Here is a 26,436-nt window from a genome sequence, read left to right as displayed (position 1 = left end):
GGCCTCTGCATTACCTGTTCATGCTTTTTGGCTACAGTTACTTACAGCAGAGGGCGCTGTACTAAATCTTTAAAAGCAGAGGCCATTCTGCCATAACCAGTTGACCTTATTACACCAGCTGACTGATGTAATGTCCTCTGTGATACTCAGACATTGTATAAATCACTATAAAATCACTTTTGGTCTGACAATTTTAAATAAACTAATGGTTTTGAGTCAGAGAATCCAGATACATTAAGCCTTTTTTGTGAAACATTAGTAAATAAACAATTCAGAGTGACAGCAATTGTGGATTTTCTCAAACAGTTTAATAGTACATAAACAAACTGACCAAAAAGGAATCACGCACTTGGTTTACAAAAGTACTGCTTTGTTGGGTGTGCACTTAGCTGTAGTCCTGTGGAGACATCCATGTGAAATCTGATAGCTGTCTCATCCCATTCAAAAATAAAAATGTTTCAACAGAAAACATTAAAAAGCAAATGGTTTTTGTTGGCCAACTAATGAATCCATCCATCTCTATTTGCCACATCAAAATCACACAACTTAAAAACAACAGACACCAAATTGTAATTGAATTTAACAGAATTTGATAATTTTTTTAAATTAAGTTTTTCTTTTTGTTTATCTATGGTACACACGTAAATTTGGTCATGGTGGCAAGATCTACATGGCTTCACTAAACTGAATTTAAATTTCACATTTTGAAACATTGTCCTAGTAGAAAAGGCAAAAACTGTACAAATTCTACCGTTAAATACAATCACTTTGTACCAGTAATAGTAATGATAAAAAAAAAAATCCCACAGGTTATTTATAGTCAGAAAAAGCATCAGGAAAACCTGAAAATAATCTGAAAAGATCTAAAAAACCAATTATCAGTACAACAAAAGCTTGCCATCACTGTAACACGTGCAACTCAAGTCTTCCACATCTATCCCGAATGAGAAGGTTTGTTGACTTGTGGGATGTCCAAAAGAAAAGGAGAAACAAAAGATGTTTGCCAGTTTCAGGACACAACTGTGATGAAATGACAAGTAGTAAAAAAATTTAAAAAAAAACTAACGAAAAGAAAGAAAAGTTGCAAAGAGTGGCTGTGGAATTGACAATAATCGGTGGTGTGACGCTGCAACAAATCATGTTACTGTGGGACACTGGACCACTGAGTTCTAACAGGGACATGGGAATGTGTTAAGACTACTGGGAGGTGGGAGACTTGACTTAGTCGAGTGATAAGCTGATTGCTGCAGATATCATGAGCAAAAAGTGGCAGTTAAACCAGTCAAAAGTCATGACATGATTTGAATCTCAATTGAAGAAAAACTGATATACATACACCTGAACTGAAATCTCATTTCGCTAATATAGAAGGCCATCAAGTGAATCCTGGGAAAGTAAATTGTAAACTGGTTGCAGACGTTATAAGGACGTGTGAGGGTGAAATGGGGCTATTATTAGTAGTGTGTTTTGGTCGAAAGACTCCACAGGCACATCTTTTAGAGAAAAAAAAATTAACACACCATAATAAGGATACAAATACTTCACTTCAAAAAGTCACAGCACAAAACAAAACTAAAAACACACTCCTCTTTATGGGGGTGGAGGTGGTTTTGGGTGAGAGTTGGACAAGAGTTTAAACACACACTCCCGCGCACTCACACACACACACACACACACACACAGGGTTGAATTGCCTGCCTGTTTCGATCGGTCACATCACAGTAAAACTCACTGCAATCTCTCACCCGGTGGAACTGCTCAGGTGATGACGTGAGAGGAAAAATGTGACCAACAGGAACGTGCAAAACTTTTGGCACTAGTTTATTTGTTTAGATTTTGAAAAAAAAAATTTAAATAAAGAAAATTAACTAAATCACATTTTGCTGAAGTTTTCAGTGCAGTTACGAGAAGAAAAAAAAACATGCATGCTAGATATCGCGGATATACTTTGCTAACAGTGACAAAAAAAACCTCAACTCGGCTGTGTTCTGTGCTTTAAATGCAAACTAATGCTGAGCTTCACCCAAGAAGAAAATGAAGAACATTATGTGCCCGTGATGGCTCGACACATGGAGGAAAGGAAAGGAGAGGAAAAGGCAAAGTCATGTGTGCAGTGTAGATCCCACTCTTGTTAATAGGAAACTCCCAAATTACACCATGCCAACTAACCTAGCACAAAATTACAACATCACCCTCAGAATCAGCAAAATGTGATCAAAAAGACATCCTAAAAAGGTTTTTTTTTCTTTTAGAACAAACAAGAGAGATAGAGGAAAAAACACACCCATACAAAACACACACCCACAAAGGTGATTCTATAAATTGATTGGCTGCTTTTAGACACCACAGAAACAAAAAAAACAGGGCACTGGAAAGACTGCTTGTGACATGAGTACTAAAAAGAAAGAAAACGGAAGCAAAAACAATTAAGGTAATTCAAAGTGACAAAATGAAAATAAAACGCTTTTGCAGAATTTAGTGGTTATGTTCGGAAGTTCTAGAAAAATAGATTTATTTTTTTTTGCTCTTAACAATACTCGCATAACTTTATACATTTTTAATAGAGGCAGCAGTCTTTCTAGTGCACCTTGGCAGCACAAACAACAACAAAGATGAACACACAAAATCCACAAACAAAAAACTATTATAATTAATAAGCGTCAAAAGTTAAACAAAAAAGGGGTCAAAGGTGAAATTTCAAGCGTCAGAGAAGCGCAGAGGACAACGGACTGGACGATGAACTTTTGACGTCACATCGACATGCTAGGCAAGCGATGAACAAACGGGCACGGAGAGATCTAGAATAAAAACAAAAAGAAACACAGGGAGAACAAACTGAGGTTAAAGCCACAACAGAAAAGAGGAGAGAGGGAGAAACACAGAGGAGGAAAAGAAGAAAATCAGAAACGATTATCTTTGCAGAATGGGGGGAAGAGGGGGTAAACACGTACACACATCACCTAAAACACTTAACACTGAATGCAACATGGGGGAAAGAGAAAGGGGATGAGAGTGGGGTTGGGAGTCACAGGGATCCGGTGGGAGGGGTGGGGTAGGGGAGACACGAGCGACATGCCAACGGACAATTAAGATGAGAACGTACAGCAAACGACACCACTGAGACAACACAAGACTAGGTGCCCACAGTGAACACCACACATAGCTGTACACCACACAGAAAAGGGCTGCACTAAAAACATACCCGAATCCAGGCACGAGAACAGTTACAGCTAGAAAAACCGAATCCCCATTATAAGAGGTGAAAAATGAAACTAATAATACTAATTCAAATAATTCATACTCCTCAACCTCACTGATTGCTAAAAACATCAATCTGTTAGGATTCCGGATATCAGCGGCCCTCAGAGTGGCAGCAGCTGCGAGGGGAACACGTTGTGCTTCAAAAGTCTGCTATCCATGACGACAACCGTTTTCAGTTGACGTGTCCTCAGCTTTGGGGTTATTTTTCTTTTGTGCTTGAATTTTTAAATTGTATGGGACTTCTCCATGAGGATGTGACAATACACAAACACATACACACCACAGAGATTACAATTGTAGGAAACTGGGGTCGTTTTTTTTCTTCTCCCCAATACTAACCCTTATTGGTAATGTCACTTACAAAAAAACACTGGGGCACTGTTTCTTCTTAGCAAAGCACATTGCCTTTGAATCTTATGAGTCACAAATCAGACGAGAGCAAGAGGAAAAACAAACACACACTCTAGTGAAATAAATAAATAAATAAATAAATAAAACAAACAAACAAACAAACAAACTCAAACCTGACGTAAATCTCAAATGTTCACAAGTACATCTCAAGTTACACGACTTTTAATTAAGACTATATATTTATATATGTATAAGTCTTTATGAATAGCCCCTTTCACGTGGTAAACAGAAGAGCGTTTCTGAGTGAGTTTGGCACGTTCTCCACTGCTTTTGGCTGCAAGATATCTTTAAAATTTCCAGCTCCACATATGCGGCATGACTGTACTTTGTAAAAAAAAAAAATAATAAATTAAGATAAAATTAAAAGTTTAGAAGCAGGATAAAGCCTTTAACAAGGATGGTGGACATTATTAAGGCTGATACGTCTGTCAGTTTCCCCACAAATTCAAATCTTTGGGTTGTGCCAACTGAGAGCGTTACCCTGAACCAGGAACACTCGTTTGGTTTTCTTGATTTCCTGTCGCTCGCGGTGGCTCTTTTTTAAGGTGCTTTCACACAGGCACAGGTGGGCTTGGGGGGGTGGGGTGGTGTGGGTGGTGGTGGGTTGTCAGCTGGGGCAATTATCCTCCCGAGCACTGACGGCTTGGAGGAGGTAGTGCTGGGGTGGCAGGATGAGGGGTGGGGGGGGGGGTCGGGGGGGCAAGGGCACCAAGAGAGCTCAGGTCTGAACTGTTCACTCACTGAACCAAAATGAAAAGAATATACGAACCACTCTGCCAAATAAAAGGGCTCAAACAAGTCTGAACATATCTGTGAATGTCTTCACAAAACGTTACATTAGAATTCTACAAAATACTTTCATGACTTTTCAAAACAACCGCTTTCTGAATGCAGATAAATAATTTAGGCAATAAATAATCCTGGTAATCAGGATAAGTATAAAACCTCTATAAAAATAGAAAAGGCATAATAGTTTAGTAATATACATCATCTGGACAACTGTGTCTAAACAGTTTCTATAAAAACACTCCTCTCCTGACCACGACAGTCTAAGAGCTCTGGTGATTACTGCTGTTGATGAGAACATTTCATTGACAGAACTGACCAATGAGAAGATACTTCTGACCAATCAGAAACGCAGTACGTGTTGGCTGATGTGATTACTCTGGTGATGACAGGTAGAGGCGGAGCCGACGGCTCATGCTGTGAATGACCTATTACTGAAGCACATTATAGAAATAAATAAATAAATAAAAAGGAACTCAAACTGTGAGGGAAAAAAAATAATGTCTTAACAGACTAAACTAAGAGATCAGCAGGGACCTTTGTTCACTCTGGATGTGTCTCATGACAAATGCAGACCCTACAAAACTCCATCTCTCTAGAGCAGACTTGTAAGAGACTTATCCTGGATATCTTTATTGCTAAGAGCCCTGACTGCCATATAGCATTTTGTTGTTGTTGTTGCTGCTGCGGTTTTGAACGGGGTGAGGAATGTTCGGGCGAGTGTTTTGAATGTAAAAGTAACATGTCAGAGTTCAGTCTACACAGCCAACACCAGAGATCTGCCTGGCCTCTTTCTAGAATCATCCATTTTTTTTGTCCAAAGCAGCATCAGACATGGGCAACGGTACAAGGCAGCAATGAAAGAGACCTCGCTACTGCCAGTGCATGAGGACAGGGTAGTGTTTTAAAATAGTCAAGAACAATAATAATAATAATAATAATAATAATAATAATAATAATTATAATAATAATTATAATTATTATTATTATAGTAATAGTTTATATACATTGTCTGTTCTCTCCATCCCAATGGGGTCGACACGTTGAAACCTTGCCATTAACTGGTATCCTCCGAAAGTTGTATTGAACAGTAAGTGATGTGTGCACACACACACACACACACACACACGAGTTGGTGCCTATGTACATTTTCAAACTCATTTTCTTTCAAATTAGCCATGATGACAATTATGGTCTTAAGACCAGCTAGGTGTACGTTATGCTGCATATTGCATCTTGACTGTAATCAATACTGTCTGTGTTCTTCAAAAAAGAAAAAAACGTTTCACAACAAGTGAGAACCAAAACTGGGAGCGTGGATTTGTAAATTACTTCAAGTTTTTTGTTTTAAAAAAAAGAGAAAAAAAAAAGTAAATAAATAAGTAAATAAATAAATATACATATTTTCTTAAATGATTTGAAAGCAATATGAACAGACCTTGCAATAATTATAACCACAACCCCTCCCCTCCAAAAAGAAAATAAAGTGAAAGAAAAGGCTTCAGTGAGACAGGGTAGTGAACAGGGGTCAACATATGACATAATCTTAGCGAGAACGCAGAACTCTCTGCTCTCTCTTCAAGAGCAGCTTTGGCTGTCAAACATAGGTTTGGGGTGGAGGTGGGGCGGTGCTATTAGGATTCCGATGGATGGGTTTGGGGTAGGTGATTTGGGGGGGGGGGTGTTCAGCAGGGAGGACTTGTTTTGCCCACTGGCATTTCATTGTGCAACATCCTTTTCTTCGGAGTCCAAACGGTTACACAGCAAACTTGTAATATGGCACCAAAGCTTTGATAAAAAAAAAAAATTAAATAAAAAAAAACACCAAATAAAATACAGCCATGTTATAAATACAATACAGAAAACTGAACGGCATAATAAAGAATGTACATTTCTGAGTGTGCTGTTCTCCATCTGTTTGTGTTAAAGTGGGAGGGGGGGTGGGGTGGGGTGGGGTGGGGGAGGGAAGAGCTCCCCGAGAACTGGAGATCCAGTGTCGCACGTAAACAAGGGGGGGGGGGAGGAAGCGGAGGGGAAGCAGGGAGGTGGTTGGGTGAAGGAGGAAGGGGTGAGGGGGTGAGGGTCTTTTTCTGTAACTTTTAGCTTCTTTTTTTTTTCACACTCCACTTACCAGAAAAAAACATTTCCTAACCAAGTCCATTAGGGGGCAAAGCTCAGTATGGCTTGCTGTCGTTTTTGGATCGTTTGAGCTGGACCTTCAGCCGCTTCATGCCAATCTGAAAGCCGTTCATGGACTGGATGGCCGCCTGTGACGACACTGGATTGTCATAACTCACGAAGCCTGCAGGGAAACGAGAGGGGCACCATGAAGTCCTCAATGACTGATGAAGATGCAGATGCTCACACGAGGACACAAACACAGATACACACAAAAACTTGCTAAACATACCACGGCCATAAAACCATTCACTTCACACACCACCACCACACAAGAGTATGTCACCAAACAACATGGGAGGGCATATGCACACAGCACAATGAACACACGCATGCGCACACCGCCGCACACTCGCACAGTCGCACACACACTGAGGTTACCCTCAGATCCTTAATCATGGCTTGCAAACATTCAGAGAACATTCAGAGAGCCAAATTGAAAGTTGCCAGCACCTGTGTCCGCGTCACTCACCAAAACACTTGCTGAGGTTGGTCTGTTTGTCAATGAAGACCTTGGCCGAGATGACGTTTCCGAAGGGCATGAACATCTGAAGGAGATCCTGGTCACCAAATTCCTGGGGAAGGTGGTAGATGAACAGGTTGGCTCCTTCTGGACCTTGAGTGAGACGAGGTAGGAGGAGGAAGATGAGAAAGATGAAGAGGAAGAGGAAGAGGTGGAGAAAAGAGGGTTAGGCATCTGGACGAGGGGAGATCAACTTTGGTTTATTCTCAGATATCTGGCATGCTTAAACAAAAACTAAGGATCAATCTAGATACTGAAGAGTTCCAGCGAGACCCCCGTAAAGAAGGACTGGCTCTCAGGGAGAGGGACTCTAAGAGGATCCTTCTGATATGAACTTCCTCTTACTTTATAGAAACAGGTTGGAAAACAGTGCTGTGGAAATGAACATCTCAGGAAGCCAGGATGGGTCTCTTACCGGTGCTCTGATTGCCACTTGCTGTTGCAGCAGATTTAAAACAAGACAGAATCCTTAACAGAATACAGTGACTGACACGCTAAAACCTGCCCATACAGAAGCTACAGTCTTCCCCAACAACATAATAAATTAAAAAACAAAAACTTAACAACAGTATTACTGAATCATTTCTGACAAATTGATGGCATTTTTTATCTTTTACTTTTTTATTATTCCCTTCATTTTACAGTATACATTTACGGTCGTCCCAAATTACCCTCCCACAACTGAACTCAAACACCTACAGTTCTGTTCCCCCCCTACACCCCACACAAACCCTGTTTGACCCTCCCTTCCCCTGCCCACCCCCAGGTAAACCTGAACATGTGTAACATCTAGCCTTCCCCAGTCAGACAGACAGACAGACAGACAGACAGACACAGAGACGACCAATGTAAGTCCCCCCCCCCCTCCAACATCACCCCCCAGGTGAGCCCCGCGTACTTGCCTTCCTTCTGGCTGCCGGCGGCGCCCATGTTCTGCTGGGAGAGGAGGCTCTGGTTGTAGAGGCTGGGCAGGGCAGCTGCCGCGTACTGCTGAATACCCGAGTAGGCTGCCTGGGTCAGGGCCTCCATGGTGCTGGCCGAGCCGTTAGACAATCCCCCGCTACCCAGGCCCCCGTTCAGCGCTGCCATGCCTGCTGGAGAGTGGACACAAGTCAGTCAGGTGGGGGTGTCCATATCTCTCTCTAGGAGTGTCCTTCTCAAAAAACAGGACTTTTTCAGGACTTTTAATATAATGTTTTATTTATTACAAAATACTACTAATTATGTATCAATAATAGTATTTGGGATGTCAGCAAAATAAAAACAGCATAATTGGAGAACTTCCATCATCAGGTACACAGGACAGGATTCCACCCATACCCACCGGAGACGGGGGAGAACGGAAAGATAAAGTATGACTGGTTTAGGGATTCAAAATACAATGTAAAACAAAATAAATAATAAAATAATAAGGGAGCTGAAATTGAGAAAACAATAGCTTCACTAGCTTGGTGGGTAGACTTTCAAAATAAATTAAAGCATTAGAGGTAGTCCCAACTTGTAATTAAGCAATAAGGTACGAAAGGCAGTAGGCCTACTTTATCGTCAATAATGTACTGTAGTAGGAATAGGATTCAAGTATATAAATAAGCATAAACAAAAAACATTTCAAACATTTTTTATTTTTTTTTAAATACGGATACCCGATCTAGAATTGTCTTCAATATCGGTACCGATACCGATACAAATATCGGATCGGTGCATCCCTAATATCATACCAATACACATACACAATAACTAATACACCCACCACCACCACCTACTCAGACATCTCCCCACCCCTCCTGCTTCTTTAAAATAGTCCCACTTGCTTGGTTTCGTCTACCTGCCCCGACCCAACTCTCTCGTGCAAGTTCTGCTGAAAATCATGTGCTGAAAATCACTCCCCCGTGACTACTATAGAGCCCAGGCACACAAATGCTCTTTACAATTTGGGTGTATCAGGGAACAGTCTGTATGTGTGTGAATTTTTGAGCGTCTGTGTGGGTGTGCTGCATATGTTGTTCATATACATCTAACCTGAGCGTGACTTCAGACTGCATCTGTGAATACATTTGCATAAGTAGATATGTACTTTTTTATTTGTGTGTGGCTGTGTGTGCTCATACCTGCAAGAGAGCCCATGTTGAGGCCTGCACCGGCACCTGCCGCCAGGGACTGCAGGGCTCCCAGAGAGGCCATGGGGTTCACAGAGGAGTTCGTGCTGGAAGTGGGGGAGGAACCCGCTGGATGGGAAGAGGAGAGAGAGAGAGAGAGAGAGAGAGAGAGAGAGAGAGAGAGAGAGAGAGAGAGAGAGAGAGAGAGAGAGAGAGAGAGAGAGAGAGAGGAGAGAAAGAGACAGAGACAGAGAGAAAGAGACAGAGAGAAAGGGGGAGAGAGAGTGAGCTCCCACAGTCCTCAACAGAGCAGCCCTGGAGACAATGGCTGACCTCCTGACTGACTGATCGACTCACACTCTCTCTCTCACACACACACACACACACACACACACACACACACACACACCTCTCTCTCAGTACAACCCACGAGGAGAGTTAATCTATTGTGCCACAGCCATCTTCATGTGGCATGTCTTTGACACATTCAGTACATATTCCAGATAGATGCCATCGGAGTTGGGGTGGAAGCATGCATGCATAAGCAGGTGAAATGCTAACAGGGGTGACAGCCAGCATACCTGAGAAGATGGACACACTTAAGCGTTGCTAGCTAGCATAGCTGACGAGGTGAATTTGCCAAAGGATTGACAGGTAGCAGACCTAAGCAGGTAAGCAGGTGAGCACAATCAAGGTGTGCTGACCTGCATACCTTGGCAGATGACACACTTAAGGGTTGCTATCCAGCACACCAGACCATGTGAGGGTGGAGGAGGGCTGCTAGCAGGTGTGAAGAGTGAGAGAGCAGGGCTAGGACAGGATGGCATGAAGGAAGGGGGAAGAGGAGAGAGGAGCGGGTGGGGGGGGAGGGGGGGGGGGGTGTACCTGAGCTGGTTAGCACACTGAGGGGACTGCTGGACGTGGTCAGCGCACTGCTTCCTGTGGGCGTGGCCTGTGTGCCACTCGCTGCTGCTGCCAGCGCTGCCAGGTTCTGCATGGCACTCAGACCTGAGCAGAGACATATGGCAGGGGAGGAGGAAGAGGAGGAGAGAGCAGAGGGGGACGAGAGAGAGAGAGAGAGAGAGAGAGAGAGAGAGAGAGAGAGAGAGAGAGAGAGAGAGAGAGAGAGAGAGAGAGAGAGAGAGAGAGAGAAAGAGAGAGGAAGAATGGGGTGACACCATGAGACAGAAGACATGAGAGGGAAAACCAGGGGGAAAACAGGGTGAGGGAGAAGACCGTAAAAAGGCACAAAAGGGGAAAGTGGACGAACAGGCAGAGGCCACAGGCAGTGGGTGTGGGAAATAAAGTGAGGGAGACGGGGGCAGATGAAAAAGTGAGGAAGTTAAATACAGGACAACTGGAGGCTTGGAGCATCGGAGAGTTCAACAATAAGTGCCTCAGACAAGGCTGGAATTTCAATATGGCAATTTGTACCTCTAAATGCCACAGTGTTCCAATGGAACAACGTCCTGATTACATTTACAACCAATCCACCACGTCTGCCATGTCCCTATCTGAAGCCCTAACAGTTTCTCATGAGAGTAGGTCTCCTCGGGTAGAACTCAAGAACACATGGCGTATGTGGAAAAACCAGCCAAGAAGTTCAGAAAACATGACAACTCAGCTCCTCAGTTTATGCATTTTGAACAAATGTATGTCTACTGCAAACAAGGCATGTGAGTACTTGTTTTAATACTAGCAGGGCTCACAAAAATCGCTAGCCCGATGTCCCAGCATAATCAAGCTAAGCCAAAATCTAACACCACCCTGTCTGCCCGGCTACTTAATTGACAACTAACTAGCCCCTATGCGGAAGTTAGTTAAGATTCATATTGTGTAAATGTGAGGGTTTTAAATCACATCCATCTCCACTTCGGCGTGCGGCTTTTTTCCGTGTGCGAGAAATGACACGTAGACTAATGTTTTCTGCACATGTTGTTCTTCTCACCCTGGGCCCTAGTTCTCTTCAAGGGTCAGGTAAATGGCCACCTATAGTTTGGCCTTGCATGAATCCAGATGAAACTGGATTTTTTTTGTGGACTTTTCCTCAAACACCTGGCACGGTCCTCCAGAAGCGCACATCTGATTTGAAAACTACGGTTTGTTTTACTCCCTGCTTTCCCAATATGGTTAACTTCTGAGTTAGAGTTGCAGCTCTTTCAACAGTATGATTGCAGTGAGGTGGCCATCCCTGGAGATGACAACCTCTGAGAGATGCATGGACTGATGACTAGAAGAAATTCCAGAGACTGACCAACACCTTTTAATTCTACGCTTAGCTTTTCTTCTCATTTTATTTTGTAAATCCATTTGTAAATCAACAAATGTCCTTTAAGATCTCAACTTGGGCGCGTTGAGTACTATGTTCAATGAAACGGTCATCTTTATTTTCTTTCAGTACAGTATTAGCTTGGTTTAGAAACACAACGCAAATCGAGGGATTCAATCCCCCACAATCTAACAATCGGACCAACAACTCTTATCACTTCAACTACCTCCTAAACATAGGCAGCAAAAACTGTGCTGCTATTTTATCACCTTGGTAAAAAGTCGAAATACGACAACCTAGCCCAAACCAAATATCTTAAAGTGACAATACACCATTAATCAAATCATCAGACAGCACAGGTTGGCAACAATTCTTCTTATTTGAATATTTAAAAACAGATACACAGTAAGAAAGAGCTAAATATATTATTTGCCTTTTTTTAAGGGAATATCTGTATAGCCTGTAAGGTATGGGCCTTTTATTTTAATTCGTTTTTTGCGTTAATATTTGTGTGCCTTGTTTTTGTGTTATTGGTTTCTATCCAATATGGGTAGGGGCAACACAAAGAACAGAGGAAGACGATCACTTAGGTTTGATTCTGGTATTTATGATGATTGTTACAGCCTGTGCTTGTTAAATAAATGTTCAGATATTTTCCAGAAAGCAATAAAAAAAAAACTTTTCTACATACAAATGTTTCTTTTTTTTATTTGGGCTAGTCCAATTCATTTCGGGCAACCAAAATATGAAAAATGCCTGCCGGAAGGGCTACCGGGGACTAGTATGCTAGTACTCCTTAAGGGAAATACCAAAGAACCCAGGACACTAAGGTAGAGAAGCTGGGTGCCAAATACAACAGTCATAGTCCAAGACCAGGGAAGTTGGACATCCTACTGTGATAACAGCTGTAAATTTCAAAGAGGGATAATGAGCCTCTAACCCATAGAGAGACAAATCCAGCAAAAGCCAGACTTCAGGGCAAGTAATCACGCATGTCCCACTCCATGGCATATTATGGGGTCATTTGGCGTTAAAATGTAGCATACTAAATTTACATTTCAACGACCGTATAGGGAGTGATTCATTGCTAGATCAGCCAAGATCAATATTCCTCACTTAATTTACTTCCTCTGGTGCGTGACTAAGGATAGGGGCTAGGAGCCAAAAATACCAATCCAGCCCTGTCGGAAAACCATGAGAAACTTAAGTCCCATTTAGTTGAGCTGTGGACCTAACATTTTTAAAAAGGTAGAGTTTGCGCCTCCTCTTGTCAATAAATAAAAAAACACAGTGCAAAGTTTCATTATGCATAATATGCATGGAGATCGGAAGGCACCGTTTACAGCTGCACTTTTATGCCTTAATGAATAATGAACATGGCAAAAGTATCATTGGGGAGTATTATATGTTTATAAGTTCATTTTAGCCTTTTAGCATATGAGCCTAAAGCATGTTTTGTAAAATGCACAATTGGAACTGTGCAACCTTAACCCCTTGACCAAGACCAGATACTCTGAAAGAGGGGGCAGGGTGAACACTTGACAAAGACAGCTGAGCAGTGACACTGACAGTCCAGCTGAGCGAACAGCTGACATAGCTCAGTAAGAGCAGACAAGCACATGCGTGAGAGCCACCACACACACACACACACACAGACACAAATGGTCACAGACATGCCAAATGAATGAGTTCAACATTGGCACAGGTCTATCAGAGGCAACCCTGCATTAATCAGACATTCCACGGTATGACAGGAAGAGAGTGGCGTGGCGTAGCGCAAGCTCCTACACACTGAGAGGAGGAGGAGGAGCAGGAGCAGGAACTGGAGCAGGCCTTACCTGACATGGGGTGCAGGTTATTGAGTGCATTCCCAGAGGAGGCAGACTGCTGCAGGAGCTGCAAATAAAGCTAGACATTACACCAAAACAGAGAAACACAGGGGTCAGAACTGCTGCCAGGACTGTGATAACTGGAAAGAGAAAAACAAAAAAGAAAAAGAGAGGCGGAGGTTGGAATATAGAAGGTAGAATTACACACAGAACTAGGGGGGGGGGGCACACTCAGTGGGAATTATGTAAGTAAAACAAGATGGTGGAGTAAGAGGTGCATAATGGCGGCAGGTTTTTATTGGTGTTGGAGAGGAGAGGTTGACAGAGTAAAAGGAGAGACAAAAAGAAAGACCAGAGATTCCACAGCACACCCATGGAGCAGCACTAACAGCACTGAAAAGGGGCCCAGCGTCAAGGCTGCACTTTGGGAGCTCTTCATTGGCTGCATAGAGCAATCAAACTCACATCAACAGAAAGAGCCAATCAGAGAGAGTCTGAGGAGAGAGATGTTTTTGTTTTTGTTGTTGTTGTGAGCGAGCTCGGATGGTGCAGCAGAGATCTGAAAGCCCTCATGCATAAAATACCCTTAAAAACACAGCAAAGTGAGTAACACATCACAACACACACACACACAAACACACACACAGGCCAGAGGGGAGGGAGTCAAACATATGGGCTTAGACGGTTGACTTTGTGTAGCATCAAATGATCAATGTCAAGACACCCTCCATCTGCAAACATGCTTAGATCCTCACACCGACTGCATTTGAACTGGCCGCAAACACATGCAACTCAATTTAATGTCAAACAGTACTTGTTACCCTGTCAAATGTCAAAGAGTACACTGGGCACAAATACACACGTTTCGCATGTTAACATACATTTCCATTGTAAAGTTCTCATTTTATGGCTTATCAGTCGTCCAAATGAAAGACTCTGAGCCAAGCCAACGCATCCCAACCATACATCTCAGGCAAGCGTACACAAACTACCCTCACATGCTTATGGTAGCTGCCAGGAATTGCCTGGCAAATGGAAAAAAACTGAAGGAGGCTACTGGCCATTTGTTTTTATGAAGCAAGACACTGTATCTACCATCTGCGCCACTGTGCATCCAGCTCTGCACTATTGATGTGTCCCACCACAGTTAGGCACTGTAAAAGCACTTAATGTCCTCCTAAAGTAACTGGATGGTAATGACAATTCAGATGTCATGCTGAGCAAGCAGTGTTGCACAAGAGAGCAGGAAGCCTTTTAATGGCTGGCAGAAATCTCTAATCAGGTCTTATTGTCTCGTAGTGAGTTTGTCTCCAAGAGCACGACAAGTAAACTTGGGACACACCGTATTCGTACTGCCCAAAGCCGTGTCTGCCGTGAGTCATGACTGGTAAACAGGGGTAAGGTGGGGGTTCAGGGATTTGTAACGGTGAGGTGCATCTGGCCTGGTGTAGGGGTGGGGTGAGGGGGTGGGGCTGGGGGTGGGGACTTACTGCGAGGTACTGGGGGCCCAGGGAGTTGAGTCCGGCCAGGTTGCCCCACATGGAGGCGGCGTTAAGCTGCTGCATCTGCTGCTGAAGCTGCTGCGCCATGCGCTTCTGCTCCTTGTCCTTCTGCGTATCGGCGAACTTCACCACGATTGGGGAGGAACAGCCCTATGCAAGTGCAATGGTTACATAAACATACTAAACACCATCTGACCAGCTTTGGAGACACACATACAACCCATCTGATATGCAGAAAGAAATATGTGTCGAAAATAGTGGCAGGACTTCATAAACCATACAGAGAATACTGGTTATACAAGCAGACATTTCAGCAGGGATACCACAGACAACAGGGGAGGGGGGGGGGCGGGAAAACAACATCCCCCAAAAAATTGCCAGAATGATAGAAAATTAGAAAAAGGTGTAAGTGAAAGAGCCAGAATGAAGAAAAAGGAGAAGCAGAGAGAGCAAGACAGACAGATGATGATGAGGTCTTTACCTCCATGGTCTGGGACTGGTGCATGGACTTGATGGCTGACTGGGCCATCTGTCTCGCTGTGAAGGTGACGAAGGCACAGCCTGTGATTGGAGAAATGTGTCAGTGTGTGTGGAGAGGTTGCAACACAGCCTCTGCATCCCATCAAACGGGCCGAATCTCAATGTACTGAAAATGGCACAGCGGAAAAGAACCGACAGGACCAGGGGCAAGATTCTAGTGGTGATCTAAATATGGGCAGAACCATGATGAAATACTGCCCCCCACACACACACACACACACACACACTTCTGATGATTGAAGAGAAATACTTGTGAATTGTGAATCCCTCATTCAGACAAGGCATTTGATGCAAGCAATTATGGGAGTTAGCGTACATTATGCCGGCTTAAGTGTATAATCAGGTATGGCTGCATCAGTAAGAGGTGTGTGTGTGTGTGTGTGTGTGTGTGTGTGTGTGTAAATGAGAGCAGTACCACGGCTCAGGCCATCAGGTCCACGGAGTATCCGGCACTCTTCGATCTGCCCATAGGGAGAGAACATGAGCCGGATGTCGTTCTCGTTGCACTTCTTTGAGATCATGCCGATGAACAACTTCCTGTCTTCTACAGCTGGGGATACACAGGTGAAGAGGGCAGAGAAATGACGATCATACTTCCACCATTACAATCAGCACAGATGGAGAAATACAGCAATAGAATGCAGGTTGATCACAGATGTGGTGATGCACCTCTATAGAGAGCTGTGGTGTACCTCTATAGAGAGCTGTGGTGTTCCTCTATAGAGAGCTGTGGTGTAACTCTATAGAGAGCTGTGGTTTACCTCTATAGAGAGCTGTGGTGTAACTCTATAGAGAGCTGTGGTGTACCTCTATAGAGAGCTGTGGTGTAACTAGAGAGCTGTGGTGTAACTCTATAGAGAGCTGTGGTGTACCTCTATAGAGAGCTGTGGTGTAACTAGAGAGCTGTGGTGTAACTCTATAGAGAGCTGTGGTGTAACTCTATAGAGAGCTGTGGTGTACCTCTATAGAGAGCTGTGGTGTAACTCTATAGAGAGCTGTGGTGTAACTCTATAGAGAGCTGTGGTGTAACTCTATAGAGAGCTGTGGTGTAACTCTATAGAGAGCTGTGGTGTACCTCTATAGAGAGCTGTGGTGTAACTAGAGAGCTGTGGTGTAACTCTATAGAGAGCTGTGGTGTACCTCTATAGAGAGCTGTGGTGTACCTCTATAGAGAGCTGTGGTGTAACTAGAGAGCTGTGGTGTAACTCTATAGAGAGCTGTGGTGTAACTCTATAGAGAGCTGTGGTGTACCTCTATAGAGAGCTGTGGTGTTCCTCTATAGACAGCTGTGGTGTAACTCTATAGAGAGCTGTGGTGTAACTCTATAGAGAGCTGTGGTGTAACTATAGAGAGCTGTGGTGTAACTATAGAGAGAGCTGTGGTGTAACTCTATAGAGAGCTGTGGTGTAACTATAGAGAGCTGTGGTGTAACTCTATAGAGAGCTGTGGTGTAACTCTATAGAGAGCTGTGGTGCACCTCTATAGAGAGCTGTGGTGCACCTCTAGAGAGAGCTGTGGTGCACCTCTAGAGAGAGCTGTGGTGTAACTCTATAGAGAGATGTGGTGTTCCTCTATAGAGAGCTGTGGTGTAACTAGAGAGCTGTGGTGTAACTCTATAGAGAGCTGTGGTGTAACTCTATAGAGAGCTGTGGTGTACCTCTATAGAGAGCTGTGGTGTAACTAGAGAGCTGTGGTGTAACTCTATAGAGAGCTGTGGTGTTCCTCTATAGAGAGCTGTGGTGTAACTAGAGAGCTGTGGTGTAACTCTATAGAGAGCTGTGGTGTAACTCTATAGAGAGCTGTGGTGTTCCTCTATAGAGAGCTGTGGTGCTCCTATATAGAGCTGTGGTGTACCTCTATAGAGCTGTGGTGTACCTCTATAGAGAGCTGTGGTGTACCTCTATAGAGCGCTGTGGTGCACCTCTATAGAGAGCTGTGGTGTAACTAGAGATCTGTGGTGTAACTAGAGAGCCGTGGTGTACCTCTATAGAGAGATGTGGTGTAACTAGAGAGCCGTGGTGTAACTCTAGAGAGAGCTGTGGTGTAACTAGAGAGCTGTGGTGTAACTCTAGAGAGAGCTGTGGTGTAACTCTAGAGAGAGCTGTGGTGTAACTCTAGAGAGAGCTGTGGTGTAACTCAAGAGAGAGCTGTGGTGTAACTCTAGAGAGAGCTGTGGTGTAACTCAAGAGAGAGCTGTGGTGTAACTCTAGAGAGAGCTGTGGTGTACCTCTAGAGAGAGCTGTGGTGTAACTCTAGAGAGAGCTGTGGTGTAACTCTAGAGAGAGCTGTGGTGTTCCTCTATAGTGAGCTGTGGTGTACCTCTATAGAGAGCTGTGGTGTTCCTCTATAGCATATGAACTGCCATCAAAGGACTTTGTAGTGCCCCATATCATTGAAATGACAAATTAAACAACTAATGGGATCTCCTTTGTATAGAAAATGATGTTGCATTTAGTGGTTTAAAAGACAAGATAAAATAACACATTCTTTGTTTTATAAAAAAGAAAATCGGAAAAGTAAATGGTTGACTGGGTGTCAGTTCTCGATCTATAAGGTGACGAGATCTAAGTGCTTCCCTGACTACCTCAGGCCTCTAGTCTTTCCTGCTCCCGCCTCTTAATCTGATCTGTAGCAGTACAGCACAGGCTCCAGAGGCACAGGAGAGCATTCGTAGAAGAGTGTGTGAGTGTGTGAGTGTGTAGCAGGGATGAGTGCTGATGTACCCCCTCAGGGGCCTTTGCACACTGTCATTACACTCACCGTTGTTCTTCTCACTGTCAGCGGGCTTCATCTGGATGGGGTGATGCATCTGGGAGGAGACCGGAGGAATGGGAGGAAGAGGCAGAGAGACAATCAGAGAAAGTGCAAGAGAGATGTGTGTGTGTGTGTGTGTGTGTGTGTGTGTGTGTGTGTGGATTATTTCCATCCAGTCAAGAATTAACATCTCCCTTACCCCTGGGAGTATCTTCATGTTGTGAAGGGCGTTCTGTGCTTCTAACGCAGCTTTGCGTGTGTAATATGTGATGAAACAACAACCTGCCAACAGACAGGGAGAACACATTTAATACAGCTCTATCATTAGGACCAACATCCCAGTTTGAGGATCACACCAAGAGCATTTCTTTTCTCTAATAGTATTCATGATCACCAATCACAGGCAAGATCATATTTGGAAGACATCTTCCATTTTCAAAACAATCTCATCATGATGTCTGATTATGAAACTTGAATGACAATTTAAGCTTAAATAGTTTACATACAAGTACATGCAAGACTGATATAGCTTTTTTGTGAAACTAGCCACTTACTAGAAACTTGGTTCAAGTGTCCAAAAATGATGGGAGAGAGGAAAAAAAATAAATAAATAAAAAAAAACACCAAACTTTCTTACACTACGTTTCATTTTAAATACACTTGGAACTAATTGATGTTACTTAACTTGGGAGGAGCCAGGTATCTAGCGTCAGTCTATCTGCGGTTCCGTTTCCCTGAGTTCTTACCTTTGCTTTGCGGGGGATTTTGGCTGCGGTCGCGGAGGACGTTGATCTCGTAGACAGCGCCGTACGGCTCGAAGAGCTCCCTCAGCTGCTCCTCCGACCAGGAGCGCGGGATCTGCCCCACGAACATCTTTATGGCGTCTATGTCCGGCTGGTCGGGGTGGTCCAGGGTCCCGTTCATCTTCTTCGATCTACGCACACAAGCAAGGACATTCTCCATCACTGCTTGGGCTTAAGTCGTCGAGCAGAGGATTTACTTTAAAACTGGTTGATTTGCTTGTCAAATAAGAGGATGACCACGAACATGTACAGAGGCCTGTACATAACGCATACAAATCAAAGTGATGCTTGTATGCAGAGGCATCCAAGAGCAGTATAAGAGGAGGCATAGCAGACATGGAATCACAGGATGCTTTAAGGTAGCGTTACTGGCAGCCTAGGGCGGCACTCTGCTCATCCCAGGAAACATTATCCTTCAACCCATCCCTGAGGCAACACACAGTGCCTCGTCATGACGACACTCATTAGCCTGTTAGCAACACACTTAACACAGCATCCCTTCTTTTGCATCCTTCCGAAAGCTTCTTAAGCCTGTCTTTATAGAGACCCCATTAAACAGGCAGACTTCTGACCACCCCAAAGCTTCAATTTTTTTCAAAATGCAAAACAGCCAGGCTGCTCGGAAACCCACCCACACATCATGTCGGCGCGGAGGATTTCTCTGCGGCGATGGCAGGACCTGCCTTGTTTGTTTCATTTCTACCTTGTTTCTGAGACGGAGGGGCCGAGTCTGTGTGACATGAGTGCATTCATATCTGAAACTAAATGAGGATACACCGCAGAGAAGGAAAGCGCTCATCTGGGGGAGGCGTGCGAGTGCTTCTGCCTGTAAACTACCGCCTCCAGTCAAACTCTGTCCCCAATCCCCATCCTAGGAAGTAGCTCTAGAAACTAAAATGAGAGTGCTAAATTGGGCAAGAAAAGAAACGAGGATAAATCCCAAACAAACACATGATCCCACAGGGACACTGTGATCAGACTCTCTCTAACCCCAACCCTACATCCTGGCTCGGACCGCCTCGCCCTTCATGTAAAGACTCCAGTAAACATGCCGCTTCATCTCCAGGTCCCAAAACCTGGGCCAAGCATGATCACTTGGCCTGAGCAGGAAGCCCAGTAGGGACTTAGTGACACACACACACACACCTCCCACGATGAGCGGCAAGAGAAAGGGAACTCTCACGTCACAGGTCTGCTCCAGTGACTCACACCAACAGCGAGCTACTGAGGCGCTCACAAAAGAACATGCCACTGTACAGAGCCCTTAAGAGCTCATCTCACTGCCGATTCACAAAACAGAAAGGGAACACAAAAAAGCTAAAGACGACCGGCAGAGGTCATCAGTACTGTTAGGAGAATGCAGAGAAAATGCATGAAAAAAAATGTTAATCTTATTTTTCTGCTAAGCACTGGATTTTAAGGGAATTTAGCAGAAAGTGCTAATGGAATATAAAAATAAAATAATCCTTTCTACCACCCTGTTGTTTCAAGGCCCTATCACACGGTCATGCAAAATGCTTGCAGGGGTTCACTCTGGTCCTTTTTGCAACAACAATACCACCGTCACTTGATACTTCCTGTGATTGCTGTGGCTGAAATTGAAACCAAATGGATTTGGTCATTAAATCCCAAAGTATCAATAATCAATCCTGAATCCCGGAGGGGTGCTCCCCTTATGAACTGTATTAGAGGTGCTATATTACTTCCCATTCTCTGAGAGGAACCTTGTAATGATAATGCCGTCAATGAGTTACAATGGCTTCCTTCTTGGCCAGAGCACACAAGAAGAGGGGAAAACAGCAAATTAAAGAAGAAGAAAAAAAGGCAGAGAAGGAGTAGAGGAAAAGGAAAGAACAAAAGAGAAGATGTAAGCTACCCAAGCCTGCACTACAGAAGTTGCACTCAAGTGTGCGCTGTGGCAGTAGTCTATATACTTGATCATATCCCTTAGCTGATTACCTGCCCATACCATCTCTGTATCTCTCCACATCAAGCTCAAACACCTCTATTCAACTTATTTTGAGAACTGAAACGGACAGTTTGGAGTGGTCAGTATGTGGCCATACTCAAAAGATTCTGCCAGAGGTCAGAAAAGTTTCCAACAAGCTGCCCTAGCACTCCTATGGGGGGAGAGTTATGTCAGTGGCGTGCAATTTCAGCCAGCTGAGTCACATTCCTGGGCTGTTGCACGAGATTCGGGCTTGGCTGTAAACACAGACTGCTGTGACACACCAGCAACGTCCATTACCAGTGGCAGAGGGACCTCAGTCAATCGTATGGAGCCTAATATGAGAAATAAAATACGATTCATTATGAGAACAATATTAAAGGGTGACAGTCATAGTAATATTTTAGTCTACAGACTAAAATCCAGGAGCTGAGAGACTTTTCAGCTTGACATTAACTGACTGGCTTCAGCAGAGGTGTTGACATGAGATGCTCCTTTTCACCTTAAAAGTGACATCTGTTTGGACACATCAAAGGTAGGTCACTGAAACAGAGCTCCACATCTTCACGTCGACGCCTGTGTCACATCCCCGCCACCTCAGACAGCAGGAATCTAGCAAACTTCAAGCAGCGTGAATTTCGCCTTCCAACTTTACCTCAACAATCTCTGCTTGGTTTGAATACACAAACATTTACCTCAGCAGGCAGAAAAAAAATCACCTTCAGCTAGGTTGTATTGTGAGTCTAGTGCACTGACAAAAAGCTTTTCTTTAGTGGATGTCATGAGGTTTAGCGCTGAGGGCGATGAAGTTGACAGGATTAATCTCTGCTTGTCTTGCATAGAAAGTGCAGGAGAGCAGGTTATGTCTGCTGTGCCTCCTACTCTCTCATACATGGACATGCTTCATAATAGATCAAATAAAACAATTTTACATCATCCTCGGGAACAACAATGGAAATGAGCACCATTATGGTACAAAAAATTTCAACATATCATTTAAATGACAGTCATCTCGTCGTCAGTGAAAGCCTGAACGTTGCATTTTTTTATTTTAATAAACCCTAAATCAGCCCTGAGAGTCGTGTAAAACCCAAACACATGGTTAGGCTACCGAATTTATATATATGTTTCTGTGTAACCCATAATTTTTCAGAAAAACATATTCGGCTCAAATCTACATGTGTGATATCGTGAGCTCTGCTCTGCTCTGCTGCCGTGGTGCTTGTGAGCGTGAACTCCGCCTGACCTCTCCTGACCCGCCATGTCCAGCCGTTTCCCATGAGCCTGGCCTCCTCTGAGGGTTAATCTCTCAGGAAACACGCACGTCTGAAAACATCAGCGTTCGCCCGTCAACTTCTCTCACGGGCCCAGGAGGGATCCGCGTAAGGCAGAGGGATGAGTGAGAAACCAACACTGCCAGCTGCCAACGAAGGCATCCGTAACAGAATGGCCCAAAGCCCATCTATTTCAAGGGCAATAAATTACATTTAAAAAGAGGAACAATAGCTGTTCGGACAGAAAAATAATGATGGGATGTCAAGCAGTGAACCTCATTAGAGCCTAGTTTCTTTGGAGCTACTTCATGATATTCTCTGCAAAATTCCCTTACTGTCCAAAATACGATTCACACAAAACACTTATTTTTTTCCCAAGACGAGACCATTACTACAATACATTGAAAAGCCTACGAAGCTCCAGATACACAAATTTCTGTACAATTTCTGTCACAATTCTGTATGTTCTAGAAGGTGCCTGCATTCAGAGTCTGCATTTATATTTACAGCATAGTTCTGTGAGAAATCTCGAGAAACAAATGAGAGAGAATTAAGAAATGTTGGTACTCACACTGGACTCGAATTCAATGAACAATGGTCCACCATCATCTCAGGCAGAAAGTCAAGCTTAAAAGAGGACATTTTCAAGAACGTCCTTTCTTCCCTTCACACCACAGAAAAAAAAGCTCTGTTCAGAAACACTACAGCAGCTTCTCCAGGAAAGCACACGGTTAGTGTAGTAATCAAAGCGCTCCGTAACAACACTCCACCACGGCAGAAAACCGGCGTTGGGGTCACCGCCTGTGGGGCGCTACGCAGGAGAGGCTGGGCTTGTTCGCCGTGTGGACGCCTCATTGAGGCCAGGTCAGAAAAAGAAATTTAACACCTCGAAAAGATTCAACCAAAACAACAAACAAAAAGCACCAGAAAAACCGCTACGTTAGAGAAATAAAAAAACAAAAACCGAAACTAACACCAAGAGGATTTTTATTATTATTTTCCTTTAAACACGAGTGTTCTGAGGGAGAGAGAGACGACGGCGTAAAAAGGCTGGCACTGTGGTGGAACACAACATACGCACACACACATTCAAAAAAAGGCCCTTCACAGTGACAGCATAGAGGCATACACCCTGGGTCTGGATTAGGCAGCGACAGAGTCAGGCCACTAAATGCAGTGGCCTCGGGCCCCACAAAGGAAAGTGCTGATGGCCAGGGGCTTTTTTTGTGTGCGTTTCTCCTACCCCAGCAGAACGCGCTGCCGCGTCAGATAAACGGCATGTCAGATCCATGCTGATAAGAGCCGCTGACGGGACGCAGTGAATGGACTGGGGGCGCAGGCTGCTAATCCCTGCCTTCATACGCACCCACCCCCCCTGCCCCCTCAACAAACCCTCACTCAATACAGCACCCACTACACCCCATCCCCTGACAAAATCAAGTTCCGGCTCAGGGCCCGGTTCACACTGTTGTTCTGAGGAGAGTGAGGGTATGGGGGGGGGGGGGGGGGGGGGGGGGGGGGAGCTGTAGGGTGCGGTCAGTAGTGTAAGGTAGGAGGGGCCTGGAGTGTACCTTTTTTGCCTGAGGGAAACGAAAAATACCACAGGATAAATACAAACAGCTTAAAGGCCGACCTTTGTCAGTAACCTGTCCCTACCTCAGCATGTCACTACTCACAACAAGCATGTTTCAACTAGCATCAGAACTAATACATTTCAAAACAGAATCAATCTTCCAACATCCAAACATCCCATTTCCAAACCGACACTCTCAAACAATCCAAAACTCATCCAGGCAGAAAGGAACACAGATGCAAGCCTGTAAAATTGCAGGTTTGAGCCATATTCTTTCAAAGCACTACTCCACCTTACCTCACCTTCAGGATCACAAACTCCAGCATCATGTGAATATGCAGATGACAGACATCAAAGTTCATTTATATGGCATCGTTCAAGCATCACATTTCAACATTTTACTGCATTGGAAAATGTCGACAGGTTCCAAAACAAACTATGAAACTGCAACATCACTGAAGAAAAAGTATGCTTGCTCCCTGAAGTCTTCACATCTCTACCCACAAAAAGGAGTTTCTAATTAGTTCAGTCCGTCAAATAAATGAAAATGTCATCTTCAGCTCCATCTGTAAACCAGGGTGGTTTTGACCCTGCTTCTGACCTATGTTGAGGCATCACAATACAGAGGTACAAACAAAGTTCCCTAAAACTCAGCATGGCTTTTCAGCCGACACTGAACACGATTTCTATAAAAACTTCCTCTGACATTTTAAAAGCCCAGTACTAAACTTTTACAACCCCCACCTGACTTCCACAGAAGATCCCCACGCACCCCCATCACACCTGATCGAGTGGCATGACTGAACAAGACCCCCCCCTCCCCCAACCAATGATTAGGTGCCGAGATGCACAAGATTGAACAGCCACATTATGCACAACCTTTCCCCACGAGTCTCTGTGGATTCAGTCTCTTTTGTGCATGCTGGGCCGCAAAGCAACCCTACAGGTCTACCTGGCAGTGTAACAACAGCAGGATGTCAGGACAGAGAAATGGCATCAGAGACAATGAATGGCTGCTAGGGTTCAGATAATGTGACCCACACAATGCGCTGACATTTTGCACATTTGAGATTGCCAATGTGCGGGTCGCTGTGTTTCCACTAAAAACACGTTGACTGTGTTGAATGAGACATCAACCTGACAGCAACTTGAGCTGTGGTTGTTCAGCTAATCACATTTGGTGAGTCAAACTCAAGCTTCTTTACCCAACATGGTTTTCCCTATCATGACTGATCATGTGGCATAGACCTCTTATAATTAATACATGACTGAGGGTCATGAGGGATAGACCTCTTATCACTGAGATGCTGATTTTAGATGCAATGTAGGGGTGTGTGATTCATTACGGAGAGGGCATCCATTACTGCACCGTTTTAAACACCCAGAGAAACAAAAAAAGTGAGGGAGGCAGACTGGTATGAAAGGGGACCACAGAAATAGGCTATCCTGCATTTCAGAGTAAGTGTGTGTGTGTGTGTGTGCCTATTTGTAAAAGAAATGTAGATACAATGCATCATGCTAAGCTGGCAAAATGACTAACATAAATTTGCTCAGTTTAATCTGAGAAATGGTGTTAGTGAAGCTCTACCACGCATTCATTACATTTGACTAGGCTTAGAGATGGTGTCCTTTTTTATAGGCCTCATTAAATCTTGAATGACAGCAGATTCAAGATAATTAGGCCCAACCTTAAAACAGGTTTGGGTGGTACACGGGTGGTACAGACCCTCTCTAACCAAAAAGGGTGAGGAGCTACAGTAAAGTTCGTTAGTATCGCCTGGCCGACACAAAAAGCAACAGGTTCTTCATAGGAGTGTGTGACTCTTCTAGAATAGCCCAAGTGTGTGTCTATTGGCACAGAAGAGAACATTAGTTGTGAGAAGGCCAAGGAGAGGAATATAATGAGACTGTGGGTCTATCCTGGCAGAGGTGGTGTAACTCCTGCGAGAGGAGAGGAGCGAAGCAGAGAGGAGCTGGGCGTTACGGAGGGGGTAGGGGAAGGGATGCGTTCTTACCCGCCCGGGGCTCCAGCCTCCAGGGCAGAGAGGGGAAGCTCGCATTGGGCCGGCCCGTGCTGCTCCACGGACAGGTACAGGGTTTCAGCCTCCACGCTATCCATCCAGTGCCTTTGACAATCACTACAGGGAACACACACACAGAACAAATACAGGACACACACATCAGACAATGGACAAAAACACACAAACACACACATACATGTGAACATACAAACACACAAACACACACACACACACACACACACACACACACACACGGGAGACGGAGTGGGACAGTGACAGACTAGGGAAGAGGGAAGATGAAGCACAACAGAAAGGTAGAGATGGTCAGGCGATGCCAGTGGCACTGGATAAACTCATGCAGCTAACAGCAAAAGAGGCATGGCAGGAAGGCAGAAGAGCGACGGTGACTAAGAGCAGGGAGATTAATCACAAAGGAACAAATTAAATAGAAGCTTGACTAATTGCCCCTGGAGAAAGAATGACACACACAGACACACACAGACACACACACACACACACAGTTCAAACAGATGGGCTACGACACATTTTCATTGGGATTAGGCAGAAGTCTGGAACCTCCACATTGAGAAGCGTGTGGTCCAACAGATATATGGCCGGCCAAACACAAAGCTACGGGGAGAGACTGCACTGGGTCTACTGGTCCCTTT

The 26,436-nt window shown here is 44.2% G+C and overlaps 1 protein-coding gene across 10 annotated transcripts in view; it reads right to left on the bottom strand.

Moving 5' to 3' along the window:
* Positions 1-286: 286 nt before the first annotated feature.
* celf1 (cugbp, Elav-like family member 1) overlaps positions 287-26,436 on the bottom strand; it is a 36,301-nt gene continuing 10,151 nt past the window's right edge. The window contains exons 3-16 of one of the 10 annotated variants that reach the window (XM_080843689.1): positions 25,763-25,885; positions 18,896-19,083; positions 18,349-18,431; positions 18,156-18,204; positions 15,811-15,945; positions 15,337-15,416; positions 14,844-15,005; positions 13,363-13,432; positions 10,141-10,263; positions 9,268-9,384; positions 8,062-8,253; positions 7,109-7,252; positions 6,590-6,760; positions 287-6,246 (exon numbers count right to left, since the gene is read on the bottom strand). In XM_080843689.1, coding sequence (XP_080699815.1) covers positions 6,633-6,760; positions 7,109-7,252; positions 8,062-8,253; positions 9,268-9,384; positions 10,141-10,263; positions 13,363-13,432; positions 14,844-15,005; positions 15,337-15,416; positions 15,811-15,945; positions 18,156-18,204; positions 18,349-18,431; positions 18,896-19,083; positions 25,763-25,866 — 1,575 coding nt within the window. In that variant the 5' untranslated portion in view covers positions 25,867-25,885 and the 3' untranslated portion in view covers positions 287-6,246; positions 6,590-6,632. Of the gene's footprint in view, positions 6,247-6,589; positions 6,761-7,108; positions 7,253-7,574; positions 7,596-8,057; positions 8,254-9,267; positions 9,385-10,140; positions 10,264-13,362; positions 13,433-14,843; positions 15,006-15,336; positions 15,417-15,810; positions 15,946-18,155; positions 18,205-18,348; positions 18,432-18,895; positions 19,084-25,762; positions 26,040-26,436 lie in introns of those variants that run through there. The other 9 variants (XM_080843684.1, XM_080843685.1, XM_080843686.1 and 6 more) reach the window with 9 other exon arrangements.

The sequence above is a fragment of the Sprattus sprattus genome (genome assembly GCF_963457725.1).
Source record: "Sprattus sprattus genome assembly, chromosome: 8".
Classification (NCBI taxonomy): Eukaryota; Metazoa; Chordata; class Actinopteri; order Clupeiformes; family Clupeidae; genus Sprattus; species Sprattus sprattus.
This window is presented reverse-complemented; position numbering and strand designations above follow the sequence as displayed.